At 34.7% G+C, this 25,022-nt stretch overlaps 1 protein-coding gene across 4 annotated transcripts in view; it reads right to left on the reverse strand.

Moving 5' to 3' along the window:
• Positions 1–25,022, reverse strand: part of CTNNA3 (catenin alpha 3) — a 1,458,437-nt gene that overhangs the window by 509,092 nt on the left and 924,323 nt on the right. For all 4 annotated transcript variants that reach the window (XM_081075326.1, XM_081075327.1, XM_081075328.1 and 1 more), the window contains exon 11: positions 5,915–6,071. In XM_081075326.1, the coding sequence (XP_080931452.1) occupies positions 5,915–6,071 (157 nt within the window). The remainder of the gene's footprint in view (positions 1–5,914; positions 6,072–25,022) is intronic.

The raw sequence follows: 25,022 nt of genomic DNA on the forward strand, positions 1-25,022 counted from the left end.
ACAGCAGAGGATATAGAGGAAAGTGGACATGATAAAGAGAAATTTAAAACATGGAATAAAGAAGATCTGCAAGCATCTTTCAATAATATAATTCACTTAGAGTCAATATGACATTGTCATTAAAATGTAAAGATATTTTACAACAAGGGAACAGCAGTGCTAATTCTAATAAAAAAAATAGTCAATCTCTCTTTTAGAAAATTCCAAACCAGGTCAGTGGCTTTCTCCATTCCTCACGTGGTCTCCTTTCTCCAATAATCCCTATTGTCACAGCTCTTGTGCAATTGACCTCTTCCAATAACTTTTACTAATTATTCAATCTGCGATACCTTTCATAGGGTATCTCATTTAAAATTATGCAATAAATGTTTACTGAACGAAAGAAGGGATAAGTGAAAGAAAGGTCAAATCTTTACAAACTCTTGCATTTAATCAGTTCTTAGTAGTTCTTCAATAGTTTTTATGGTCAAAATCAACCCCTCTTCTATCAAAGTTTACTTCTTCTAAATTCATTTCCTTGGGATTATTATTCAATATGGATCAATTAATGCAACATTTTCAAAAAGCTAATGCATGTGTTACGTTTCCTCTCCCAAATAGGCATTTTAAACAGAGATCTTAAAGTTTCATACTACCACATGGATAACTAATACTGGGTATTTCAGGTACTGTAAGCTGAAAAGACAGAGCTTCTCAAATCTCATCAAAAAGGCACACCTTCTGTCTATACAGAAGACAAACCCTGATATGTTCAGGGAATATTCACACCAATGACTTTCTGACAGATGCTTAATTATATGTATTTTCAGAGAGTGATAAAAAGTATAGTGAATGATGTGGAGATAAGCCCTGTAGGCAGTGATGGAACAAAAATTTGGGGGCCAATGCTTTTTGAAGAAGTTTTCTCATTTGTTGTGAAAAGGCACTGAAATAAATAAAATTAAACTAAAAAGAGCCTCTTTTAGACAAATGAATGTCAAAGAACTTAGTTTGCCAAATATCCCTTTGTTTTGGAAGTAGGTTTTTATTCAGTATTTCATTTCTACAAATAAAATTTAAAATATTTATTAAATTGGTGAGGGGGCTACAGTCCTTATGATTTCCAGAAAAGAACTGATTGTACTTATGTTTGGAGTTTTCTGTGTATTCCAGGAAACAAAATTACCCAAAAATGGTTTGCAAGAATTATATTTTGATTTTTGTGTTACGAGAAATTGGTGATTATATTATCATACAACTTTATAATCATCAATGATATTTCTATGTTTGAAATTATAATAGATAAATAAAGACATCCAGTATTAAAAATACCTTTGTTTCAAGAGCCGCTTGTCAATACGTGACAATCTAAACTCTCTAAAACATTTTAATAAGGCAAACATTATCACTGTAATCTTGCCAATTACAATAAAATAATAGTTTAAAATCCAATACCTTTTCTCTAATTTTAGGCTTTAATTTTTGTCTATATTTTAATGTGGAGAGGCGGTGTTCTGAGAATCCACAAATTTTCACAACTGACTCAAGAGAAAGTGGGAATCTTTTCAGGACCCCTCTTCTTTATCTTATTGTTTTTAAATGTTATAACTAAATGATAGAATAATCAACCCGAAGAACAATCTGAAGACTAGCTGAACGGAAGTCCTATAACTAAGGATATAAAGAAGAAGTCACCTCAAGACTGGTAGGAGGTGTGGACATGTGAAATTGGCTGGCCCCACACCCACGTGTGGTGGTTGAGAACCAGGAGGGATACCTTGACTGTGAAGGTACCCACTAAGGAATGAGGGTCCTTAGCCCCACATAGGTCTTTCCAGCCTGGAGCACCAGTGCCAGGAAGAAGAGCCCCATCAACATTTGGCTGTTAAAAAACATGGGGGATTCTATCCATCTGGGTGATAAGGAAGGCTGTGAGAAACTCAGCTGTCCTCTTAAAGGGCTCAGACATAGACTTACTCACTCTCAGGCACACCCCCTAGGCTCCAGCAGAGGGACAGTGACACAGGAGGTGCCAGATACATACAGGGAGAGATTAAGTTGTGTGGCTTCAAGGTGAGGGTGGGAGGGATAGTCATCATTGTCAGTGTATTGAGCCCTACTTCTATGCAGCCTACACGCTGGCACCATCTTTCCTCTGTTCAGTCCCCCCCCCCCCAAATGACCAGATCTGAATCTGTATTGGCCTGGTAAAATCTACTTGCTCTGTCCTGGTGATTCCCTAAGACCCTACCTGACTAACTCACGCACTGCCACAGGTGCTTTCAGCACTGGTCAGCCAACCCTACCTTGTGCACAGCAGAAGGCTCTTTCAGCAGCAAGCAGTTGCTGAAAGCACTTTTGGCATGGGGCAGCCAGCCCTGGCAGGCACTGTAGTCTTTCCTGGACAACTCTTGGGTGCCCATGGACATGATGCAGGTAGCAGTTTGCCTCAGTGTGCTCTGAGCTTTTTGCTGAGGGGTCCTAGGATCAGCACTGATGCTACACCTGAATCTTCACTAGCCTGGTGAATACTACTCACCCCATCATGGTGACTCCCTGAAACCCGTCCTCATCCAACTTGTGTACCTCATGAGGCTCTCTCAGCAGCCGAGCCTTGCAGGCAGCCAATAAGCAAGTGGCAGGCCTCAAGGTGCCCTGGGACTTTTGTAGAGCTGCCCCTGGCCCCATATTGGTGACAGCCAGCTTTGGTTCACAGTGTGTCCTCTCCCACATGCTGCCAGATCCAGAACATGCAGCGACCAAGCACTTATAACTGTGTAGCTCCTACCAGGTAATCAGAGGCAGCAGCTGACCTTGGTCTGCATGGTAGCCCCTCTAAAGAGGCCCAGTGCCAACATACCCAGAGGCTGGTTTCAGACCAATACAGAGCACCACCCAATTAGCCCTACAAGTGGTATACCCAAAGGGTGGTCTCAGCTGGCACCAGAGCCCAGTGGAGTGAATCTTGATACATGGAGGCAGTCCCTGCACAGCAGCAATGGGAGTGGCCAATGCTCACTGCCAATTAGCCTAAGGGTCAATCTCACCCACTAATGAGCCAACAGGAATCAAGGTTCAGCTACAACATGAGGGAATACACAATCCACACAAAGAGCACTCCTGGAGCACCTCATGCAGGTGATCAGGGTGACGGCACCATTGGGCCCCACAGGACACCTACTACATAAGGAAATATGGCCAAAGCTGGGAGATGTAGCAGATGTACCTAATACATAGAAACAAACACAGAGAGGCAGCCAAAATGAGGACACAAATAAAGATGTACCAGATGAAAGAATAGAAGAAAACTCCAGAAGAACAGAAGGAAAAGGAGTCAAGCAAGGTACTATATACAAAGTTCAAAACATTGGTTATGAGGTTGCTCAAGGATTTTAGTGAGAACTTCAACAAAGAGATAGTGTTACCAAAATACCCAGATTTGCCTGCTTGCTTCATGAAAGCCAAAGTCTGAGATACAAGGGTTGGTGAAAAGAAAAAGGTTCAGTCAAAATGTCAACATCTAGGAAGATGGCAGAGTCCTGTCTCAAAAGCCATCTTCGTGGTTCCTAAAACAGCCAGAAGTTTTCATAGGCATGTAAGAAGAGGGAGAACAAAGGAAAGGGGAGTTAGCCAACAATTCCTGGGTGCTGACATCCAGAAAAATACATTTTAGGGTCCAGTTCATATTGAGGTAATGTTATCTCCCCAGGTGTAGGGGTGTTCATGCATCATCTGATAGAAAATTGTTAGGGAGCTGCAGTCTGGCTGTTGGTTCTAGAGGTCTAAGAGCTGAAACAGTCCCTTTAAAGTCTATATTCTGGTGATTAACCAGATCAATGAAGTATGCATGCAACCTTGGGAAAACAGAACAGTTGAATCAGGGAGGAGGGAAAGGAAACAAAGAAAAGAAAGAAAAAAGAAAAATTAAGCTAGATTGCTAAATTTTGTAAAATATATCATCAAACTTACAATAGTAAACATAAAAAAGGACACAGAAACCATAAAACAGAACCAGTCAGTAATTAAGAATATAATACTGAAATGACGAATACACTATAAGGACTCAGCAGAAGAATAGATGACACAGAGGATCAAATCAGTAATTTGGAAGACAAAGTAGTAGAAAACACCCAATCAGAACAGCAAGAAGAAAAAGAATAATTTAAACATGAGGACAATTGAAGTCTCCTCTGGGGCAATATCAAGTGTACCAAAATTTGAATCATAGGATTACCAGAAGGAGAAACAAGAGATCAAGGGATTGAGAACCGAAGAAATAATGACTGAAAACTTCCCTAATCTGGTGAAGGAAATAAACATACAAGTCCAGAGAGTACAGAGAGTCCCAAACAAGATGAACCCAAAAAGGTTCATAGCAGGACACATCATAATTAAAATGGCAAATGTTAAAGACAAATAGAGAATCCAAAAGCAGGAAGAAAAAGGCAGCAAGTTACTTACAAGGGAGCACCCATGAGATCGTCAGCAGATTTCTCAACAGAAACTTTGCAGGCAAGAAGAAACTGGCATGAAATGTTCAAAGTGATGAAAAGCAAGGACTTACAGCCAAGACTACTCTACCCAGCAAGGCTATCATTTAAACTTTCAACATATATAGCTTCCCAGAAAGGAAAAAGCTAAAGGATTTCATCACCACCAAACCAGTATTACAGGCAATGTAAAAGGCACTTTTTTAAAAAGTAGAAGGGGGAAAAAATATACATATGAATAATAAAATGTCAATAACTACATATAACCTATCAATAATCACTTTAAATATAAATGGATTGAATGCTCCAATCAAAAGACATAAGTCAGACTGAGAACAACAAACACCATATGATCTCATATGTGGAATCTAAAGAACAAAATAAGCAAACAAACAAAACAGAAACAGACTCATAGATACAGAGAACAAACTGATGGATGCCAGATGGGAGGCGGTATCGGGGGGTGGGTGAAAAAAAGTGAAGGAATTAAGAAATATAAATGGGTAGTTATAAAATATTAATGGGAATGTAAAATACAGCATAGAAAATATTCAATAATATTGCAACAACTATAGTGTCAGGTGGGTACTAGACTAATAGCGGAGATCATTGCATACATTATACAAATGTCTAACCACTGTGCAGTACACCTGAAACAAATATAAAATAATATTGAATGTCAACTATAACTGAAAAATATATATATAAATAAATTTTTAAAAGAAAAGAAAAAATATGCAATTTATTTTAAGGAAAGGCTTAATTTTTATGAGAATAAAAACGATTAAGTAGTTATTTAATTCTGTGCTGTTACAACAATGTAATCAAAACCTGAGTCATGCATCTGAGGATATTGCTTTATGAGAGTGATTTCACAATCTTGTGGTATACCATCCTAATCTGTGATGAGAGAATCATTTGGGCTTAACATGGAACCTCAAGCTTCACTGTTACTGATGTAATTAGATGTTTAGATTTGTTTTTTCTGATTATTTAGATCACCGGTATTCAAATACATATACTGGTAGTTGAAGTACACTTTCTATCTCAAATCAATAATGTTTTCCCATTAATACATATATTTTCTTCTGAGTGGAGAAAAATTTGTTTGGAAAAGAAGTGCTGGGAAATCAAGAGACATAAGTGTATTAAAGAAGGTAAAATGATAACTTATTTGAAAAGCCAGGAAATGCCTAAGATTCCAGCTATGATTTTCAATTATGCTTTGCTCAGGAATAGGAGTTCCTTTTAAAGAGATAGTGTAAATTGTTAAGATGTAAGTATTACAAGGCATGAGGCTCATTACCGGAGAAGAGATTATGCATAGCAGCACTTTGTAATAAAAAAAGTCTCATTAAATTGCATAACATTAATTATAATCAGTATTATTCTTTTTCAGAAAATTGACTATAACAAATGTATAAATTAAAACATCAAAAACATACCAGACACAGCAAGGAAGTCATCAATGCTTGTAATGTCATCTACAGCTTCTGTGAGGACATGGATATGATTCTCCCATGTGCGTTTGTACATTTCCATGTTTTTTTTAACCACTTGACTTTTGGGTCTTGCAGCCAAAGCAAGTGCAGCATTAATAACCTGTAAAGATGTAGAATGTTCACATAGTGATTCTTTAGGAATAGTTACCACTGTACAGGAGACAGTCATTCTTTTGAAAAATTAGATACATTCATCTTTAACAACAGGGAAAATGGTAAAATGCCCTCAAGTGTAACTCCCTCTTTGCTTTTGGTAATAAATTTATTTTATTTTGGAGAATAACTGAATTAACTTTAGTACTGCTTATTGAGTTTCATTCACTAAGAACTCAAAAGATTCAAAGATAGTTGATATCTGTATTTAATGAGCTTGTATATTACTCAACAGGAAGGGCAACATGTAACCATAACTCAGTTCAGTATGCAACACATGTGTAAGTACAAATAATGGTTAATAGGCTTTACAGAGCAGAGAGATCACCTTCAAGCAGACGTTTAAGGAATAAGAGTTTTGAGTCCCTTGAGGTCTTGTAGAATTTTATCAGTAAGTATTCATTATTAATTCATTCATTCTTTTGCACATTCATTCATTCAATAGTTCAAATATACTTTGGGTGCCTTTTATGTATCAATCATGGTTCCAGGTTTTAGGAATATGGTAATAAGTGAGATACAGGCAAAAATCATTGCCTCCATGGAGATTATATTTCAGATAGGGGAGACAGTCAAGTGGCAAGTTAAATAAGTAAAATATATGATCTGTTAGATGGTTATGAGAACTAAGGAGGAAAAAAGCAGAGCGGAGAAGGGGGCTAAGGGGAGTGGTGGTGGTGAGGGTAGGAAGTTTAGAATTTTAGCAGAATTGAAGTGGACATTTAAGTAACATCACTGGTGAGAAAGAATGTTGGAATCGAGAAGTAAAAAATTCAATAGGTTAGAAAGTAAGGGAAATGCTGTGAATATGGTGAGCAGTCTCCCCTAGAGCCTGGGTATGCAAAACGGACAAGCAGGAGAACTTGACTGCCCTACCCAGGACTGTGGCCTTATTTGGAAGGCATTGGAGAGTCACTTTGACTTTTGAGCAATTTGCTCAGAATTACATTTTAGAAAAATTAGTTTGGCATAGGAGGCTACTGCATTAGGTTACAGAAGTAAGAAGAGTCTGGACTGCAATGGTGGAGGCAATGAAAAGGCTTTGATGAGACTTTCAGTTAACTAAAGGTGGATAACCACAGGTCAATTATTGCCAAAAGTATCATGCAGGTGTTAACAAATTTGTGGAAAACAATACTTCAGGACATGGAAATAGATCTAAAACAGTGCAATAACAATAGATTACAAAACATTATGCTTCATAGGATACCATTTCTAGCAAGCATGCTAGAAATAAAAGTTAGATGGATACATGCAACAATTAGCATTAATTAGTTCTCTCAGAGTGGGGTGATTTCCAAAGTTTTTTTTTTATTTTTTATTTTTTTTATTTTGTGTGTGTAACTGAATTTTTCAGATTTTCTCTGGTAAATATGTTCTAGTTGTATATTCAGAATAAATGAAGTTATTATTCAAATAAAGATGATTATGAAGGATTTTCTATGAGTAATGGAGAGAATTATCATAGTATTGATAGAAAAGGAGAGGTGGGAGAGTTAAAAAATCAGTCAGGGTTATAGAGGCCGACGTGTGCATTTGCTTCAGAGGATGGTATTAATGAGGGGTATTAGATGACAACTTTCCCGTCACAGATGTTGACTTTGAAATGATTCTTGGTTCCTCATACAAATTACATATGGGCAATCAGAGAACTGGAATTGGAGTTTATAAAAAACTTGTGATTCATTTGCTCATTCATTTGTTCAGGCATTAAAACAAACAGTTACTATGTAGCAACAATGGATCAGATTCTGCACTTGATACTGACATTGCAATGAAATGATTTCACCATAGTGTCTAAAATAGTCCATCATCTAGTAGGAGAATCAAGGGAAAACCCAGCAATTGCAACATACCAGTGATTCTCAGAGCTTAGCCTATCACCTAGAGGGTTTGTGAAGCCACAGATTCCTGAGCCACATCCTGGAGATTCTGATTCAGTTGATGAGTCCAGTGGTCTGAGAATCTGTATTTCCAGCAAATTCCCAGGTGGTAGTGATGCCACTGGTGGGGCTCCACTCTGGGAACCCCTGCAATATATAATGAGGGCTACTGTAAAGGGAAGCACAAGGTGCCATATAACATGAGGGAGAGATGCCCAGCAAGATAAGGAAAGATGCCCCAAAGTATTGAAATCTGAATAATAAATATAAATTAGTATAAGGTGATGTCCTTTCAGGAAAAGACTGTAACATATGCGATGACCTAGAAGGGAGATAGAGCCTAACCCCAAATCCTGGGGAATGTTCAGTAGAGAGGAGTTAGTTATAGAGTTGGAAAAAATTCAAAGGAAACAATGGAAGGAGGGAGGAGAAAACCACCTTTGGAAAGTATCCACAAAGTGGAAGTGATAAAGGTGAGAAAAGGAATCATCCAGAAGAAGGTAGAAAACTAAGGTATTAAGAGTCAAGATAAGAAAAAAAGTATTTTCGAAAGGTCAAATATTGTAGGAGAGTCAAGAATAATGAGAACTAAAAATGGCTTTTAATCTGGAAAACAGGAGTCATTGGTGTAGCGGAATGTTAGATACAGGATTCAGATCTCGTCAACATATAATGGAAACAATAAAAAGAACCTTTTTCTACTAAGTAACCTAAAAGCTGCACCTTACTTAAATGACTTCCAACAAATTATTGGAGGTAGAGGAGGGAAAAAAAATTCATGTCTTGAGAATATTATGCTGATATTCACAGTTTTATTTCTTTTTTATGAAAGAGAAGCACATTAAATTTTCAGAAAACACACACTACTTTTAGAAATAACTACTGTACAGTATTCCTTGACTTCAGTTTTAGAATTTTATGAACCTATTAACTTACAATGTATGTGTGTTTATATTGCAAGGCTCTGGTCTCTGGTGTTTTATTGTCCCTGCAAATGGACAACTGTGTACACATGTGCTTGTGCTAAAATTATGCCTTCACAGGGAGGCATATTTTTAAAGCAGCACGGGTGCACAACCCTCAGTGGAGATATGGAGTCATGAATATAACACAGGCTGTAGTTTTAAAGAATATTTTCATTTCTGCTGCTGATCCCATTTAGCTGATTCAACACTACGTACTATGAGAAAACTTCATCCTACTTGACTATCTTGATATTTAGCTTAAATCTAAAAGCAGACACAATTCAGAAGATGTGCTAACCCTCTTTTAGGCAGAAGAAATTTTCATCCCAATGTCTCACTCCTAGCCATTTATCTAGAGGGAAAAAAAGAAAAAAAATTCTTAAATCCTGTTCATGCTAACCAAATATGACAAATGAATTAGTTGTTTTTCTGCAGCTTTTTTTTTTACAGTATGATTGAAATATGTATACTTCAGACTCACCCTTGACCCTGTGAATCACCTAATCATTTATTTCACCTTTGAAAGTTTCTTTAAATTTTAGGATCTTGTTATATCTTAACAGGACTATTTTAATAACCATATAAATAATTTCCTATTTCCAGTCCCTACTTCAGCCAAGCCGCTCTCCTTACTACAAACACATTTCTTTTTCAAATGCAGAAGTGATCGTGCTGATAACCACTGTTACAACCTCTTATTGATATTTTTTTTTGTAGAATCCCAGTTAACTAAAGATAAAATCCAAATTCCTTTTCACTGACTCACAGTCTAAAAACATCCACAGGCCAGCCCTTACCTACAGTTCACTTCGCTGTACTAACTAACCTCCCTCATTTTAGCCTATGTTCCAGCCATACTATCTTCAGCTCCATTTACTGATCACATCGCGTATCTTCATACCTCTCTGACTTTGCTGTTACAACTGAATTTGCCTTAATGCCCTTGTTCCATTCCTTCCCCCGTCTGGTCCATCTGAGGAAATATTTCTTATCTCTAGCAAACGTGTTGAAATGTCACTGCATACTGTGAAATCTGTCCCATTTCCTATCCCAGGAAACTTGTCCTTTCTATTTAAAAGTAGTTTGTCCTTATGACTACATAGTAGTTATCATATTACATGATTGTTACACATGTCTGCTACATCTGAGGCTCTTCATATGAGGGACTGTATCTTATTCATCTTTGCTTCTTGGTTTACTACGCATGTTAACCATTGTTACCATTATATTCATAAACGACCCTAAAAACACTATTCCACTCATAGTCTGTTCTGAGAGGACGGTCTTACGAAGCCAAGTTTGTTATCATTTTCTCTCTCTTTCACACTGTTTAGGTCACAGGCTGGTACCCAACTGAAAGATTGTCAACCTATAGGTTGGCCAGGGTTTGGTCATGGGCATGATGGAGAAGGTGGAGCTGTTTAAATCTCTCTTAAAAATATGAACTAGAACCTATAGAGAAACAGTTAATTAGCAATAAGGCTGAAAAAAATACATATACAGAGATATACATATTTAGTATACACATACATATCCATATTTAGTAAAATCAGAACCAGAGGGGGAATATAGAATTGAGGACATGAGGGAGCTAGAGCAAGACAAAGTTAAAAGGAAGAAGAAACTGAGTAGACCGAAGTTATAAGGTAAAGAAAAACAACAATAACAGCAACAACAAATATTACAGAGTAAAACAAGCCAGTGAATTGAAAGAGTAGAATGAAGAATGTATGCAAAGAGAGTCAAAAGCACCAACAGGGAGAAAACAGTACTCAGGGATCAAAAGAGCTGGGGCTTAACTTTTGTTGAGAGGATCCTATTGTGGGTTAAGAGTCCACAGAAAAAATAACAATAGCAATAATAATAAATACTAACACTCAAAGTTCATCCTTTGTGACCGACACCATTCCAAGCACTTTCTGTATACTAACTGATCTAATTTTTTTTAACCCATCTAATTTTCACAACTCAGCAAGGTAGGTGCTCTCAGTTATTGAGTAGAAAAACTGTCCATCTGACCCAAATTCATGCTCTGAATTGCCACACCATACTATCTCTTATAGTAGTCCTATAATAATTTATGATACCATGAGTGAGTCTGCAATCCTTAAAACCAAAGGAACTCACTGAAAGAAACATTAATTTAATTGCTGTATTTGTAATCCTTTTAGATATTAGAATATGTCAGTTTTCCAACTTTCTTCTTCTTTTTCAAGATTGTTTTAGCTATTTGAGATCTCTTGAGATTCAATGTGAATTTTAAGATGTGTTTGTCCTGTATCTGCAAAATCATCAGTGGGGTTTTGATAGGGATTGTTTTGAATCTGCACATTGTTTTGGGTAGTACAGCCACCTTACTTTTATTAAGTTATTAAGTCTTACAATCCATGAACATAGAATGTCTTTCCATTTATTTAAGTCTTCTTTAATTTCCTTCATCAGTGTTTCAGTGCATAAGTCATTCTCCTCTTTGGTTAAGTTTATCCTAATTATTTTATTCTTTATAAGAATAAATGTGTTCATATGGTCATTTGTTCTAGTAAATTTGCTACAAATATTTTGGGATACAACTACGGAAAGCTGAGTTGAGTCTACATTTATTTTATTTTGGTGGGCTAATTTTCAAAGGTTTACAGTCACTTCCTTATATGTCCTTTACTACCTTCACACTTGTGCCGACATCAGATTGCGATAGAACTTTTATCTCTCCTAATTGCATGCTCCCTCTTTCTTCAAACCTTCCTAAACAAACCATGTAAAAACACAGACTAAATTACCTTTCTAGTTTCTCTACATAAAGTGATATTAACAAATAAATAATTGTTATTTAAGAGGTGGTCAACAGTGTGCACCAAAGAGAAGGCAGGTTGACAGGCAGGCAAGAAGGAAGGAAAGAAGACAAAAGAGTGAAAGGATAAGAAAAGGGGAAGGAAGGAAAGAAAAGAAAATGGTTTCATGGATGTATGTCTGGCTAATAATAATACAAATTTTGACATGCTACAACAAGGATGGACTTTGAAATATTTTTCTAGATTTTGTAATATTTTCATATTTGTCAACATTTTAAATTAGTAACTAGTTATCTGTTTTTGCATTCTAAATAAATACTCGCTTTTTATTAAAGAAGGCCCTCAAAATTGTATAAATTTTGGGCCCCAAGTAGCCTGGTGTGCCACAGCCAAAGCATGTACAAGTTGTGATCAATACGGTGAATGATTAAATTTAAAAATGTATTACAGTAAAAGATACATTGCCATTAATACACTTCAAAATATTCCCCCTCACTTCGAACCCACTTATCCCATCATTCTTGCCACTTTCTGAAGCAGCTCTAGAAGTCCTCTTTTGTGCATGTTTTTAATTGTGTTGTCATGGCTGCTTCAATGTCCTAAATAATTTTGATTTGGGGGAAGAGCCAAAGTTGCAGAGTGCCAGATCTGATGAGTAAGGTGGATAAGGACACACCATAATGTTTTTATTTGATAGAAATTGCCATATACCAGAAGTGATGTGTGACACGGAGCATTGTCTCGAAGGAGAATGATTTACAGCACACTTTAAAACATATCTTCTCTCAACCGTAGCTCACACCTGACTGACTTCAGTCAAACACTGTTCATAAGGTTGGATGCACCACTTCCCACATTAAAAACCCCTGCCTTTCCGTTGGATGACACCTGGCAGCAACATTTACCGTATTTTATGATCACAATGGAAAGGGTCCACATCATACATTGCTTTTGGTACAGCAATTTCTGTCAAATAAACACATTATAGTGTGTTCTCATTCACCTTGTTCACCGGATCTGGCACCATGCAACTTCTGGCTCTTCCCCAAAGTAAAAATGACCATGGAAGGTAATCGTTTTTAATCAATTCAGGACATCCAAGTAGCTATGACAGTGCAACTAAAGACACTCGGGAAAGAGTTCCAGAACTGCTTTAAAAAAAGTGGCAAGAACAATGGGATATGTGTGTCTGAAGTGAGGGGAGGGTATTTTGAGGGGCGTTAATGGCACTGTGTCTTTTATTATGACAACGTTGTTTTAACTTAAATATTCACCGTAATTTTTTTATCTCACCTAGTATGTTTTGTGAAAAGCTACGTATGGTTTGAAATGATAAAATTAACAAAGATTCTATTGCAATATTTCATCTGAACTCTGTCTTGATAACAAGGTGATGACTTTGCTTCCTTAGAGATAATAGTACTACCAGATAAAGAAGACGTTTTAAATGTTCTACGATATTTAATCTTTTATGGGGACAATCTATTCCTTTCTCCCCACCCTCTCTTTTTTGTGTGCCTTTTTTTTTTTTATCTTCCATTTTATTTCTTAAAGTCAGTGGCTAATAGCAAAATAGTGTATTAATCATAGGACTAACATTATTGAGAGCTTGTTCCAGGCACAGTTTCTAAGTACTTGGTTTGCATTAGCATTTTTAATCCAAGAAAGAAAGACCTGTTCCTATTTTACTGGTGAGACAATGGAGACAAATGAGACTGAATAATTTGTGCGAAGTTACAGAAGAAATGTTAGATTGCAACGGAGGGGCTTAAGTTAGATTTTTACTTTGTTTCAAACTGATTTTACGTCCACAGGAGAGTCATATTAACTCTTCCAGGACTCATTTTCACAGAAGTTATAGGTATGTGTATACTGGGATAGGAGTGAGACGTCAGTGTTTTAATTAGCTGATCTCCCTCAAGTTCCTTCAGATTTGAATATACAGATTTTTTTGTATTATTAGTAGTATTATTAAATGTATTGGGGTGACACCGTTTAATAAGATTATATAAATTTCAAGTATATAATTCTACAACATGTCATATTGCATTGTGTGCTCATAACCCAAAGTTTAGTGTTCTTCTGTCGCCATATATTTGACCCCCTTTACCCTCTTCAACTTCCCTCCCACCACCTCCCTTCCCCTCTGGTAACCACCCTGCTATTTTCTATATCAAACTAAAAAGTATCTGCACTGTAAAAGTAACCATAAACAAAACAAACAGGCAACAACCACATCGGAGAAGATATTTGCAATCAATACCTCCTATAAGGGGCTAATTTCCAAAATATATAAAGAACTCATACAACTCAACAACAATAACAACAAAAGAAAAAACAACAATCCAATTAAAAAATGGGCAGAGGACTTGAACAGACACTTCTCCCAAGAAGACATTCAAATGGCCAACAGCTATATGCAAAGATGTTCAATTTCACTAGCTATAAGGACCACACAGATTTAATGCGATCATCTGATGTATATACTTCTCTTAAAAGATTTCTGAAAACAATTACTTAAGAAGTGAAAATAAATCTATGTAATTTAATTTTTTTTCAGAGATATTTCAATATTGGCATTGATACAAATAATCTTTAAAAATCTTAGTTAATATAATAAAAGCACTTTGTGGATTAAAAATATGAAATATGCGTAAGTACCTGTAGGTCTGATTACCTCAGTGTCATGGCATGTAGAGAAAATTAAAATAACTAGATATATATCTCAAATACATCTAAGCTTGTATATGAGGAGAATTTATATGACATCCACTTAAATTGGTCACACTAATAACTTTGGAATTGTAGCAACTGTAGTAATGACATCAAATCCAATGCTCCAATTCTATGCATTCGTTCTTAGTTGGTTAAATGGTGTTCTACTACCAAGTGTCTTCCACTTTCTATGTTGATTTTTCCATATTTCATTAGCTTTGATAGCCTTTTATTTTTTGTGTTCTCTCATATTATACTTCATTTACAGAAAATTATCCTTGCATTTTAACAATAAGCCATGTAATATTTGTCATCATGACTCTCCATAGTCCCATATTTGTGTTAAATGATAAAGTCATTTCCTGGTGACTGGGGAGGGGGTAGTAGTAAGGAGACATAATTTGTCAAGGACTCTCATGGGTTTAGAGACAATTAATTAGACTGCACTCAACTTCAGCCAGCTTCCCAAGGTTGTAATCACCTTACTCCATGAAGGTATGATTCCTGCGTGATAGGATTACTCACATTAAACCTTCTCATGAGGCTTTAAGCTGCCTTTGGATACATATATTAGACCTGAAATAACCTACTCTAGAGGTTAAAAGTAATTTTTTAAAAGGGAAGGGGCAAAGATGATTTCTGAGAGTATATGGCACTGAAAGTCATATGTATTAGGTTGGTGCAAAAGTAACTGCTGTTTAAAAGGCTGAAAATAATTGCAAAAACTGTAATTACTTTTGCACCAACCTAATATTTCTTTTATATATTCTCGTATGAGCTTCCATATCTCTTCATCCATACTGATAGAGAAAAGAAAAATTCAACCTAGGACTATTTCAGTTATGGAGAATGTAACAAACAGGAAAAATAATGCTTCTCAGAAGGTCCGTAAAAGGCAATAATTCTACATGATATTCAATTTTCCAATCTCTATACTAATTATTAAGACAGGACAACCTATTAAGTCAAATAAGTAAATGAGCAAGAAAAAGAATATCAAACGAATTGCTTGGCATAATATAACAAAATCACCAATAAGTAGGTTTTGTAGACAAGAGTGGAATTTGGGGTTATATACCACATTTTTCATCCAGTTTCATTACTATTATTTTGAGGTAGTTTTAGACAAATTGCTTACTCAGTGAGCCTCAATTTCCTTATCTGTAATGATTATAAAAATACTTATGACAAAGATTTTTGGCAGAATTTAATTAGATTAGTTAAATAAAATAACTAATACTCACCTAGCACAGAGTTAGACATTTTACAAACATTTGCTTCCATGAAGGTAGTTTGGGAAAAAATGCAAAGAATATTTAGGGAATTTAAGTACTATATACAGAAATACACATATACACAGAAATTATAATTTTGATAGGCTCAATAATCAAATTGATATGCTAATTATAAAATGTTCCTTGGTTAAATAAATATAAAGAAAACTGAATCTGCAGAAACAGTATATTTTTGTGATTTACCTGTAACATAAAAATAACATAAGAGAAAATATGCCTTACAAAACAAAATAATTCTAAAACCAATAATGTATATTATAACTTAAGGTAATAGAAAATACTTTAATTTTCAATGATGAAAAAGCAGAGACAACATAGATTTTTGGATCCATTATAATCTGCCCCTCAGGGACTTAATAAGTTTGAATTTGGAGTAGAAGAAATATCTACTATCTTCCAAATCATTTGAATTCAAGTGGAGGAATTAAAAATCATTTGATATCTTTGCCAAATTAATAAATCTCCTTTTTTTAAGAACAGAAATTTTATGTCAGAAACATCTATAAAGCTCCTTTTAATGCACCATCCAATTCCATATAAACATAAAGGGAAAACACAAGCTATGTATTGATTGCCAAAATGTGTTTTAAAATTAGAGGTTGGGAACTGAAAAAAAAAAAGAAAAAAAGCATATATTTGCAATATCTGAATGCTTGGGGTTAGATATTTCCTCCATATATTTGGAATTTCAACTTGATTTTATCTAAACCATCAACTTCATGTAATATTAGAAAATTTAACTTTTTTATTGTCAAAGTATATTTGCTATGTACTTTTATGTACTATTTATCTAAAGTAGAAAACATTAGACAGGACAAATTCAGAAAATATTTTAAGTGTGTTAAAGGAGAAATGTCATGCATACATATTCAGTAGAGGCTAACAAGTATATAAAATCCATATCACATAAGCAATATTATCCCTGAGCTTCCAATATGTGTTAAGGAGATATGTATATAGCGTATAATCTGGGTTGAAGCAATCAACGGTGAGTTACTGTCTCTCCCTTTCTCATTGCTTTTGTTCTCACTCTTTCTTTCTCCCTCTAGTGGGTTCATACAAGAGAAAGTTTGTTAATGTCCTTCACCCAGTACTTTGACTTCTGGAATTACTAGGTCCTCGGCTCCAACCCTACTCTATGTTACTATTATCTCCCAATGTGAGAACTGGGGTAGCTTTAACCTCGCTTCCAGACACTCTCCACAAACTGATATTTCCAAATCACACTTTTCAAGAATCTCCCATCTCCACTTTTTATCTCAGGTAAAAGTACTGAACTTGGTCTAAAGCCCTAAAATATTTGACACCTGTTTATCTATCTCTCTAACATCATTTACCATCAGTCCCCCTAACTTTATACTCTTGTTCCTTGTGTAGGGACATTCATTTATGCTGGTCCTTCTATAGAGATCTACCTATTTCTAGGTAACTCTAATTTATCTAATAGAACTCAGATCAAGTATCACTTCTGTAGGGATATACTCTCATAAAACAAGATCCCTTTTCTTTTGACTACTTATCTCACTATGTAATGAAATATTCATTAGAGTGAACAATGAGTTCATTAGATAAATGTATAATCCACACCTCTCATTTTACCCAAAAGCAGGGATTTTAATGTTTTTAATGTTATTTCCCCAGGGCATGTGGAGAGTGTCCAGTAGAATCTCCTTCCCTTATAACCAGGGCTCCAGACTAAGGTTCCTTCTACTTGGTAGGCCTACACATTTATTAAAGACTTTCCCCAAGTAAACAAGTCCATCCCTACAAAGAACTCGTATACTAGTACCTAAGATGATGAAAATACGTTCATATTGTTTGATTTATAACTAAACACTGGGGTCACAGAAAAAAGTAGAGTCACTGAGAAGGTTTGTATTCAACAGAGAAAGTACTGATCAAAGCTTCATGTTAAGAAATTTCAAGAGTTATTCCAAGCTGAGGAGCATCTGCCAATGGACTGGATAACGAGACTGTCCCTATTTATACATCCAATGCTTAATCCTAAAGATACTAGAGTTAAACATTCAAATGACATTTTAGCCCATTGAACTTCCATACTTAACAATTTGCCATTTTGCTAGTTCTTCAGATTTTAATTATATAACTTTGTCAACTAGTGGTAAGAACAGAAAAATAAGAAAAATTCCAAGCTGAAAAATCCTTTTAAAAACTTTGTAGCAATTTTACCACACATTTAGGCTAAGTAAGAGAGAGTTCTGTAATCTATATTCATTGCTCTGAGACAATAAAAGTAAAGCCTTTTATTACTGATCTAGAGATGGAAAAGTAAAAATACAGTATACGGAAAATAATTAGAAGCTACCAATAAAAGGGAATATTATTGAATTTTTTCAGCTAGTATTTTATAAAAAAGTCATCTCTCCATCTTTACAGATATATATAAATTTGAACACACACACACACATACACATATATATATATATAGAGAGAGAGAGAGAGATTGAGAGAGAGAGAAAAGGAAATAAATTTACTGATAATAGTGTTGCCTTTCTTAAATTAGAAGTTTTGTTATAGTTTTGGCAATTCAAATAGAATTATTTTAGACTAAATAGTAGAGTATATGGGGAGTGATTTGAAAACATAAATGAACTACACAAACTTAAGGTATTATTATACCCCAAAGAAACTCTTGATATTTTTAAGTTAGTAAGAGTCAGAATTTGAAGAGAATGTCATTTTCATTCTAGAAGTGGAAGGAAAAATGATCACGTTTCCCCATAAAATAATTATAAACATTATCATTTAAAATGTACTACTACATTGAAGACTACTTGTCGCTCACAATAGATTTTTAAAGTTTAGATGTTTATTTCACTCTCTAGTACCTGGAGTCCTTAATTGTTGAAGCATATTCACTGGTGTGTGTAAAACACCACAGCGACACACTACTTATTATAATAATTACATATTGGAGAAGTGTGGCCTACATTCAGAACTATCTTTGTGAGTATGCTTAAGGAAAACAATCTGAATTCTCAGTTACAAATGAGTTATTTGATAGATATTACCCTAGGAAGATATAGTGATGGTATACATTGGAAGGTAGTCTCTCTTTATTGACTACAGACCCGAAATTCTTAATTTTAAAGTGTCATTATTTTGTGCTAGGCTAGCTTGAACCATAATATGCATAGTAAAAGATAAATAAAGCTATGATTTTTAATTACAGACTTGAACACACTGAGCTATGTATAGAACTCAGGAATAAAGCACTACTTCTTCCTGGGAGTTGGACTATGTAAATTAGATTGAGTAGTAGGACACAAAGCTATGAACAGGAGAAAATTCTCTCTGGGGAAATACAGGTGACAAACTTACAGTGGCTTTTAGCAGCTGGAAGACTCCATTTGAAAAACTAATGTCATTTTATGTAATGGATCAGGAAGAACTGGATGCTCTCCATGATGCAGACAGTATAATTCCCATGATGACTGAGTTTTCTGACATAAGACACTGTGCTTCCTTCAATTTTCTAGCCTTATTTTCAGCCCTTGGAGTGAGGAATGGAAGGAAGACGTCTACATTTCTTCATATGCAGCTGGGGGTAACGCTGCAGTGAAAGCAAGATTTGAGGGATAATTAACATGTAGAATTCACTGAACTATAACCAAATGAATGTGAAGGATGAAAACAAAAAAGGAGTCAAGCACAGTTTCCAAGTCTCTGGCTTGAGTTACTCAATTAGTGGTGGTTCCAGTGATGGAAATAAAGAATACAAAAGATACAGTTTTGAGGAGTGAAATTATAAGTAGCAAAAGCCAGGGATTAAATCAGAAACAAAGCATTTTATACGGAACACATTTTTTACTGAAAAAAGACTTAAACAAAATTTAAAAGTATGGGTGGCTCATTCTGTTGTTATGTGGCAGATTTTTTATACTTTCATAGAAATTGTTTCCACTTTCCAAATAATGTGAGTGGTTTGACAAATGGTTATAAAAACCAGTTTACAACATATGAGAAAATGTAGCAATCACCTCCGGTACAAAAACTGATGGTTAACTTAAATCATAGAAACTAATGATCAACAACCATAAGAGAGAATAGGATTGGGACCACAGTCCCAAAGACCGTATCACAGCTTTGTGTCAGATGGCATAAATTTCACTTACATTCAAGTTTCAGTATTGTTGAATGCAAAGGCAAAATTAGTGAAAACACAAAAGGAAGCCCATATAATGACTTTATTCATTAACTTTGGAAAAATCCTCCACTGAAATTAAGAGTTTACCAGTGTTTATGTGAGATGCACTCAAAGCAAACTCCTGTGGTCCCAGTAATTTCCCTTTTCACAGTGCTTTAAGAATGGGGTCTTTTCTATGATGTTATTAAAATCAGCAAAACAGAGTTAATATTCTACTCAAAGGAGAAAAACAAAAAAGAATACCATGTTTTCTGGTCTTCATCTTAAGAGCCTTTTACTGTACTGAAAGGACAAACGCTGTAAGTCATTCCACAGCCCTAGGCATATATCACATAGCCAACACCCCCTTCCCACCATCTCAGGAAGTCAATGATGGATAGATATTGTCTTAACTTAGATAACACACTCTTCCTTGCAGACTATCTCCTAATGGTAGGAACATACCCACGGTCCTATTGCCTCAAAATAATCAATTCCTTACTTGTTACCCTTTGGTACCCTTTGGACATAACATTTTTATTTTTTCCTTTCCCTCTTCATTTGATTTATCTGTATAAAAGAGCAGACTAGGGCTATCTTAAGCTGAGTGATCAAAGAAAAATCTTCATCCTAAAAGTCAGCAGATTCCCCAGTTCCAGCACTTTCAAGGTAGTGCCCTTAGAAATATTAGGGTAATTGGCCTCTCTTGACTTAGCATAGGCAGACTTGCTATTTCTGAGGAAGATAGATTTCCAGAGCTTTATACTTATAAATCTGCTGTATTGAGAGCTGACATATTTAGTGACTTTGGAACTGTTGACTTTGACCTTCAACAGCCCTTCCTGTGGCAAATTATAAGAATGGGGTTGTGTTGCAAGCAATATAACCAAAAGGAAACTGCTGACTGTTTGGAGAGTTCATCCTGAGTGCTTCTAGAATGGATACATGACTCTACTGAATCAGGCATCTGAGACTTTACTGATGAACATTTTAAATAATTACCAAAATGTCACTGGTACTTGACACTGGATAGACTAACCAATGAAAGCATGAAGAAAACTGCTGCTGTTAAGCATCTTGTTGACAGTAGCTGTTGTGGATTTAAAGAAAAGATAAATGTTTTCCATCACAATACCATCGTAACGCAAACAAAATCCATCCTAGCTTGCATTTAGCTGAGGAAGAAAGAAACATTTTTAGAGATATTTAATGCACTTTACTCTTCAGGTTTAACATATTTTTATTATTGTGCTTTTTTTCCCTAGCCCTATTAATTTAGTATTCCCCAATTTATCAGTTTTTTGCTGTTGTTGTTTTCTCAGTAGATTTACAAATCAAGCTTGTAGAACTTTGAGAGGGTGTATGCTAAAATAGTATTGTTATCAACCATTGGCATCATCATAATCATGTCACCTCCTAGAGTTGTATGAAACCTTGCTGCTTAAAGTGTCATAGGCTGACTACATGCTACCACCACCTGGGAGCATGATAGACATGCAGTCTCAGGTTCCATCCAGAACTACTTAACCAGAATTTGTGTTTTAACAAGATCCCCAACTTATTCATAGGCCCTTTAACTGTTTAAAAGCTCTAATCTAAAGGATTAAAATTACTTATGTAAAATATGTATAATAGCTCCTGGTTGATGTTTCGTAAGTCTTTCCTTTTCTTAACTCAGAGGATGGGTTAACCCATTTTTCTCTCCATCTTAGAAAGCTACCTTTGTTCTATTTGTATTTGTTATTATGAACAAACAAAAAAACAAAACAAAATCCCAAAACAACCAGTATCATCACAAATATCAATAATAAAAAGAAAAAATAAAAATAGGCATTATATCCCTGTTTTAACCATTTGGGGTATAAATACAAGCCATGATACCTGAACTAGAATCCATGATTTGTTTGGGATAACAGGACATTTTTATGGAAAACTTAAATGTGAGGTACCTGTGTAAATAAAATTAAATTTCCATCTGTTTGGAATACCAAAACAAAACAAAATCTCTGGATGGCTTGTATGTTTGGAATGGTCTCACTTGATATATAGGTAATTTGTTGCATGAAATTCCCGTTGGTAGTTTCGAGTTTAGAGGCTATCACAGTCATCTTTGAGATGAGCAGAAACTGAAATACAGTACAAGAGAGGACTTGACTGCTGATTCAGAGGGATACGCCACCACGTGCTGCTTTGGACAGAAAAAATAAAAATGGGTCCGGGATCAAGATCTAAATTGAAAGTCATTAGCATAGCTGTTCTAAATTGCAAAATGGAGGCTGAGCCATTTCTCACATAAACTACTTAGGTGAGCATGAGAAACAGTAGCTTCAGTTTTGTTTTTCTTTAAAAACAATTCTTAAAAGCACAATACCAAGACAACCCCCTAGTATAAGGTTATCTGGAATTTGGAAGAGCCAGACTTGAATCTAGGTGGGGGCTGTTTAACAAAGCATTGCATTCCAAGTTCTAGTCTGTGACAAGCCTGTGTTCATCTTTTATATACCTTTTAAAATTTGTATGAAATGAGAAATCATTCCCTTTCAGGCTTTATATTTTAAAATGAATGGTTCTCCTATACAAATTCTTCTGATTATTTTCTTTAATTTTACCTTGGTCTTTTCCATATCCACTTTTTCTTTTTTTTTTCAATTAGATCTACCGGTACATGCAGTATCATAGCAATGCTAACCTATTCTGAGGTGTTTCTTCTCAAAAAAAACACAAAGCAAACCATGATAATTGCTAATGTATTTTTTAAACCCATTTGTTAAAAATCAATCCAGTAATTTCAATGGAGACTCTAGAGGAATGTTCAGGTTCCTCTTGTTATTATTCACTGTCCAAATCTCAACTTAAATGAATATCACAAGGGTGATATTGATTAAAAGAAGCCAGGCATAGAATATTCTCTTTTCATGAATTGCAAAAACAGGTAAAACTGTAGTGTTTAGAAATACATATTTATGTAGTAAAATTATAGAGAAAAATAAGGATATAGAGATGTGTAAGTCAGGCAATATTCTCTTCCTCAACTTAGGTATTGACAATGATGATTTTAAAGCTATACATTCTGTTTGACATATATTTTTATTTTGTCTTACTTCACTATATGAAGACTTAAAAGAAGAAAAGAAAATATCCTATCCATCATCTCTAATATTTTTCTCAATATTTAAGATTCATATCTAAATGCATTTTGTTAAGTCACTGTGCAAGTGGTCTACACCATAGTATGATTAATTACAGGAACAACAGTCCTCATCTTTTATGCTTTCTATCTGGAAGACAATGCTTGGTTACATAAATCTTTTCTCAAACCAGTAGAAGGGCAATAGAACACAGTTGATTTATTTCATCCTAGACAAATTTAAAATAATGAAAAGTACACAATGTATATTCTCCTTACATGAAATGCAATAAAATTCTTAGTATCATTTAACAATGTAGCTTAACAATGTAGCTAGTGATATTTTACTAAACTTTCTTCTGATAGTTTGTGTTTACTAGACTGTGGACTTTAGATAAAAACAAAACAAGACAACTATCTCACAGATAGGAATTGAGCATTGACTTCAGTTTTCCTGAGATGATAGCTTATTCTCTCATATGACGTGGTCATATAAATTTAATGCTGAGAATATTCAAGAGATTTATTAGTTTGAACCTAGGACATACTACTAAAAATAAGACAGGGATTTCTGATATTTTTCTACAAAAGCAATTCCAGTTTACATATATTGAAATACTCATCTGACTTTAGTTTTGAGTTACATCCTCATGAAATTATTGAAATAAAAAATAAACCAAAGTGACATGTATCGTCTAAGCAATTCAAAGTTTATTTGTAATTGCTTAGACCATATACCATTGTCTCTTCAAGAGAAAGTTTGCTAATCACTAGTTTAGACAACTAGTATTAAATGTAATTATTGATGTGATTGTTTTAAGTCTACCATTTAATTATTTTTGTTGTTATTACTCTGTTCTAATTTCCCTGCCTACTTTTGAATTATTTAAATATTTCTAGCATCTCATAATTTGTATCTTTGGCTGATTTTGTATCTCTTGACTCTTGAATTATTATTATTATTATTATTATTATTATTATTATTATTATTATTATTTACTGGTTATTCCAGGAGTTACAATATGCCTACCTAACTTTTCATGGTTTACTAAGAGTTCATATTACATGACTTCACATAAAATGTAGACATGTTGCTACTTTATAAGTCCCTTTGTCCCATTGAATTTTAGATTTCGCTTATCATACTTAATGCCTTTACATACATTGACAACACCAGGAGACAATTTTTTTCTTTCTTAAATAAATTTAAGCAGAAAAATAATTGTTGTTATTGGATATATTTACCCCAATATTAACCATTTCTGTTGTTCTATCTTCATTCTAAAGATGGAAGTATTAATTTAGTATTATTCCTTCCTTTAGCTTTTCATTTTCTTTTTTAGAGCAGGTCTAGCCAGTGATTGATTTTCTTAATTTTTTTTTTGCCTTCATTGCAAAATACTATTGAATGTCAACAATAATTAAATATATATTATATACATATAATATATATTATATATACATTATATACGTGAATATATATACATGTGTATTATATACATCATATATGTATATATAATATATATTATGTTATATTATATATTATATATTACATATTATATATATACATATATATATAGTCAGGGGATATGAAGTACAGCATAGGGAATATCGTCAATGGTATTTTAACATCTTATATATGATGATACAATGTCAGAGGGTATGTTCAGTGGATATAAAATTATGGCTTGACAATTCTATTCTTTGAGCACTATAGAATGTATGTTCAGTGGATATAAAATTATGGCTTGACAATTCTATTCTTTAAGCACTTTAAAATGTCCCCCCCCAAAAAAAAGTGTTGTTCCATTCTCATCTGGTCTCCATTGTTTCTGATAATAAGTCCTCAAATATTCGAATAGCTGTGTTCCAGTATGTAATGTGTCATTTTTCTCTAGCTTTTTACAAGATTTATCTTCATCTCTGGATTTTAACAGTTTGAGTCTGACTTGTCTAGGAATGGTTTTCTTTGAGGTT

The sequence above is a fragment of the Rhinolophus hipposideros genome (assembly GCF_964194185.1).
Source record: "Rhinolophus hipposideros genome assembly, chromosome: 15".
Taxonomy (NCBI): domain Eukaryota; kingdom Metazoa; phylum Chordata; class Mammalia; order Chiroptera; family Rhinolophidae; genus Rhinolophus; species Rhinolophus hipposideros.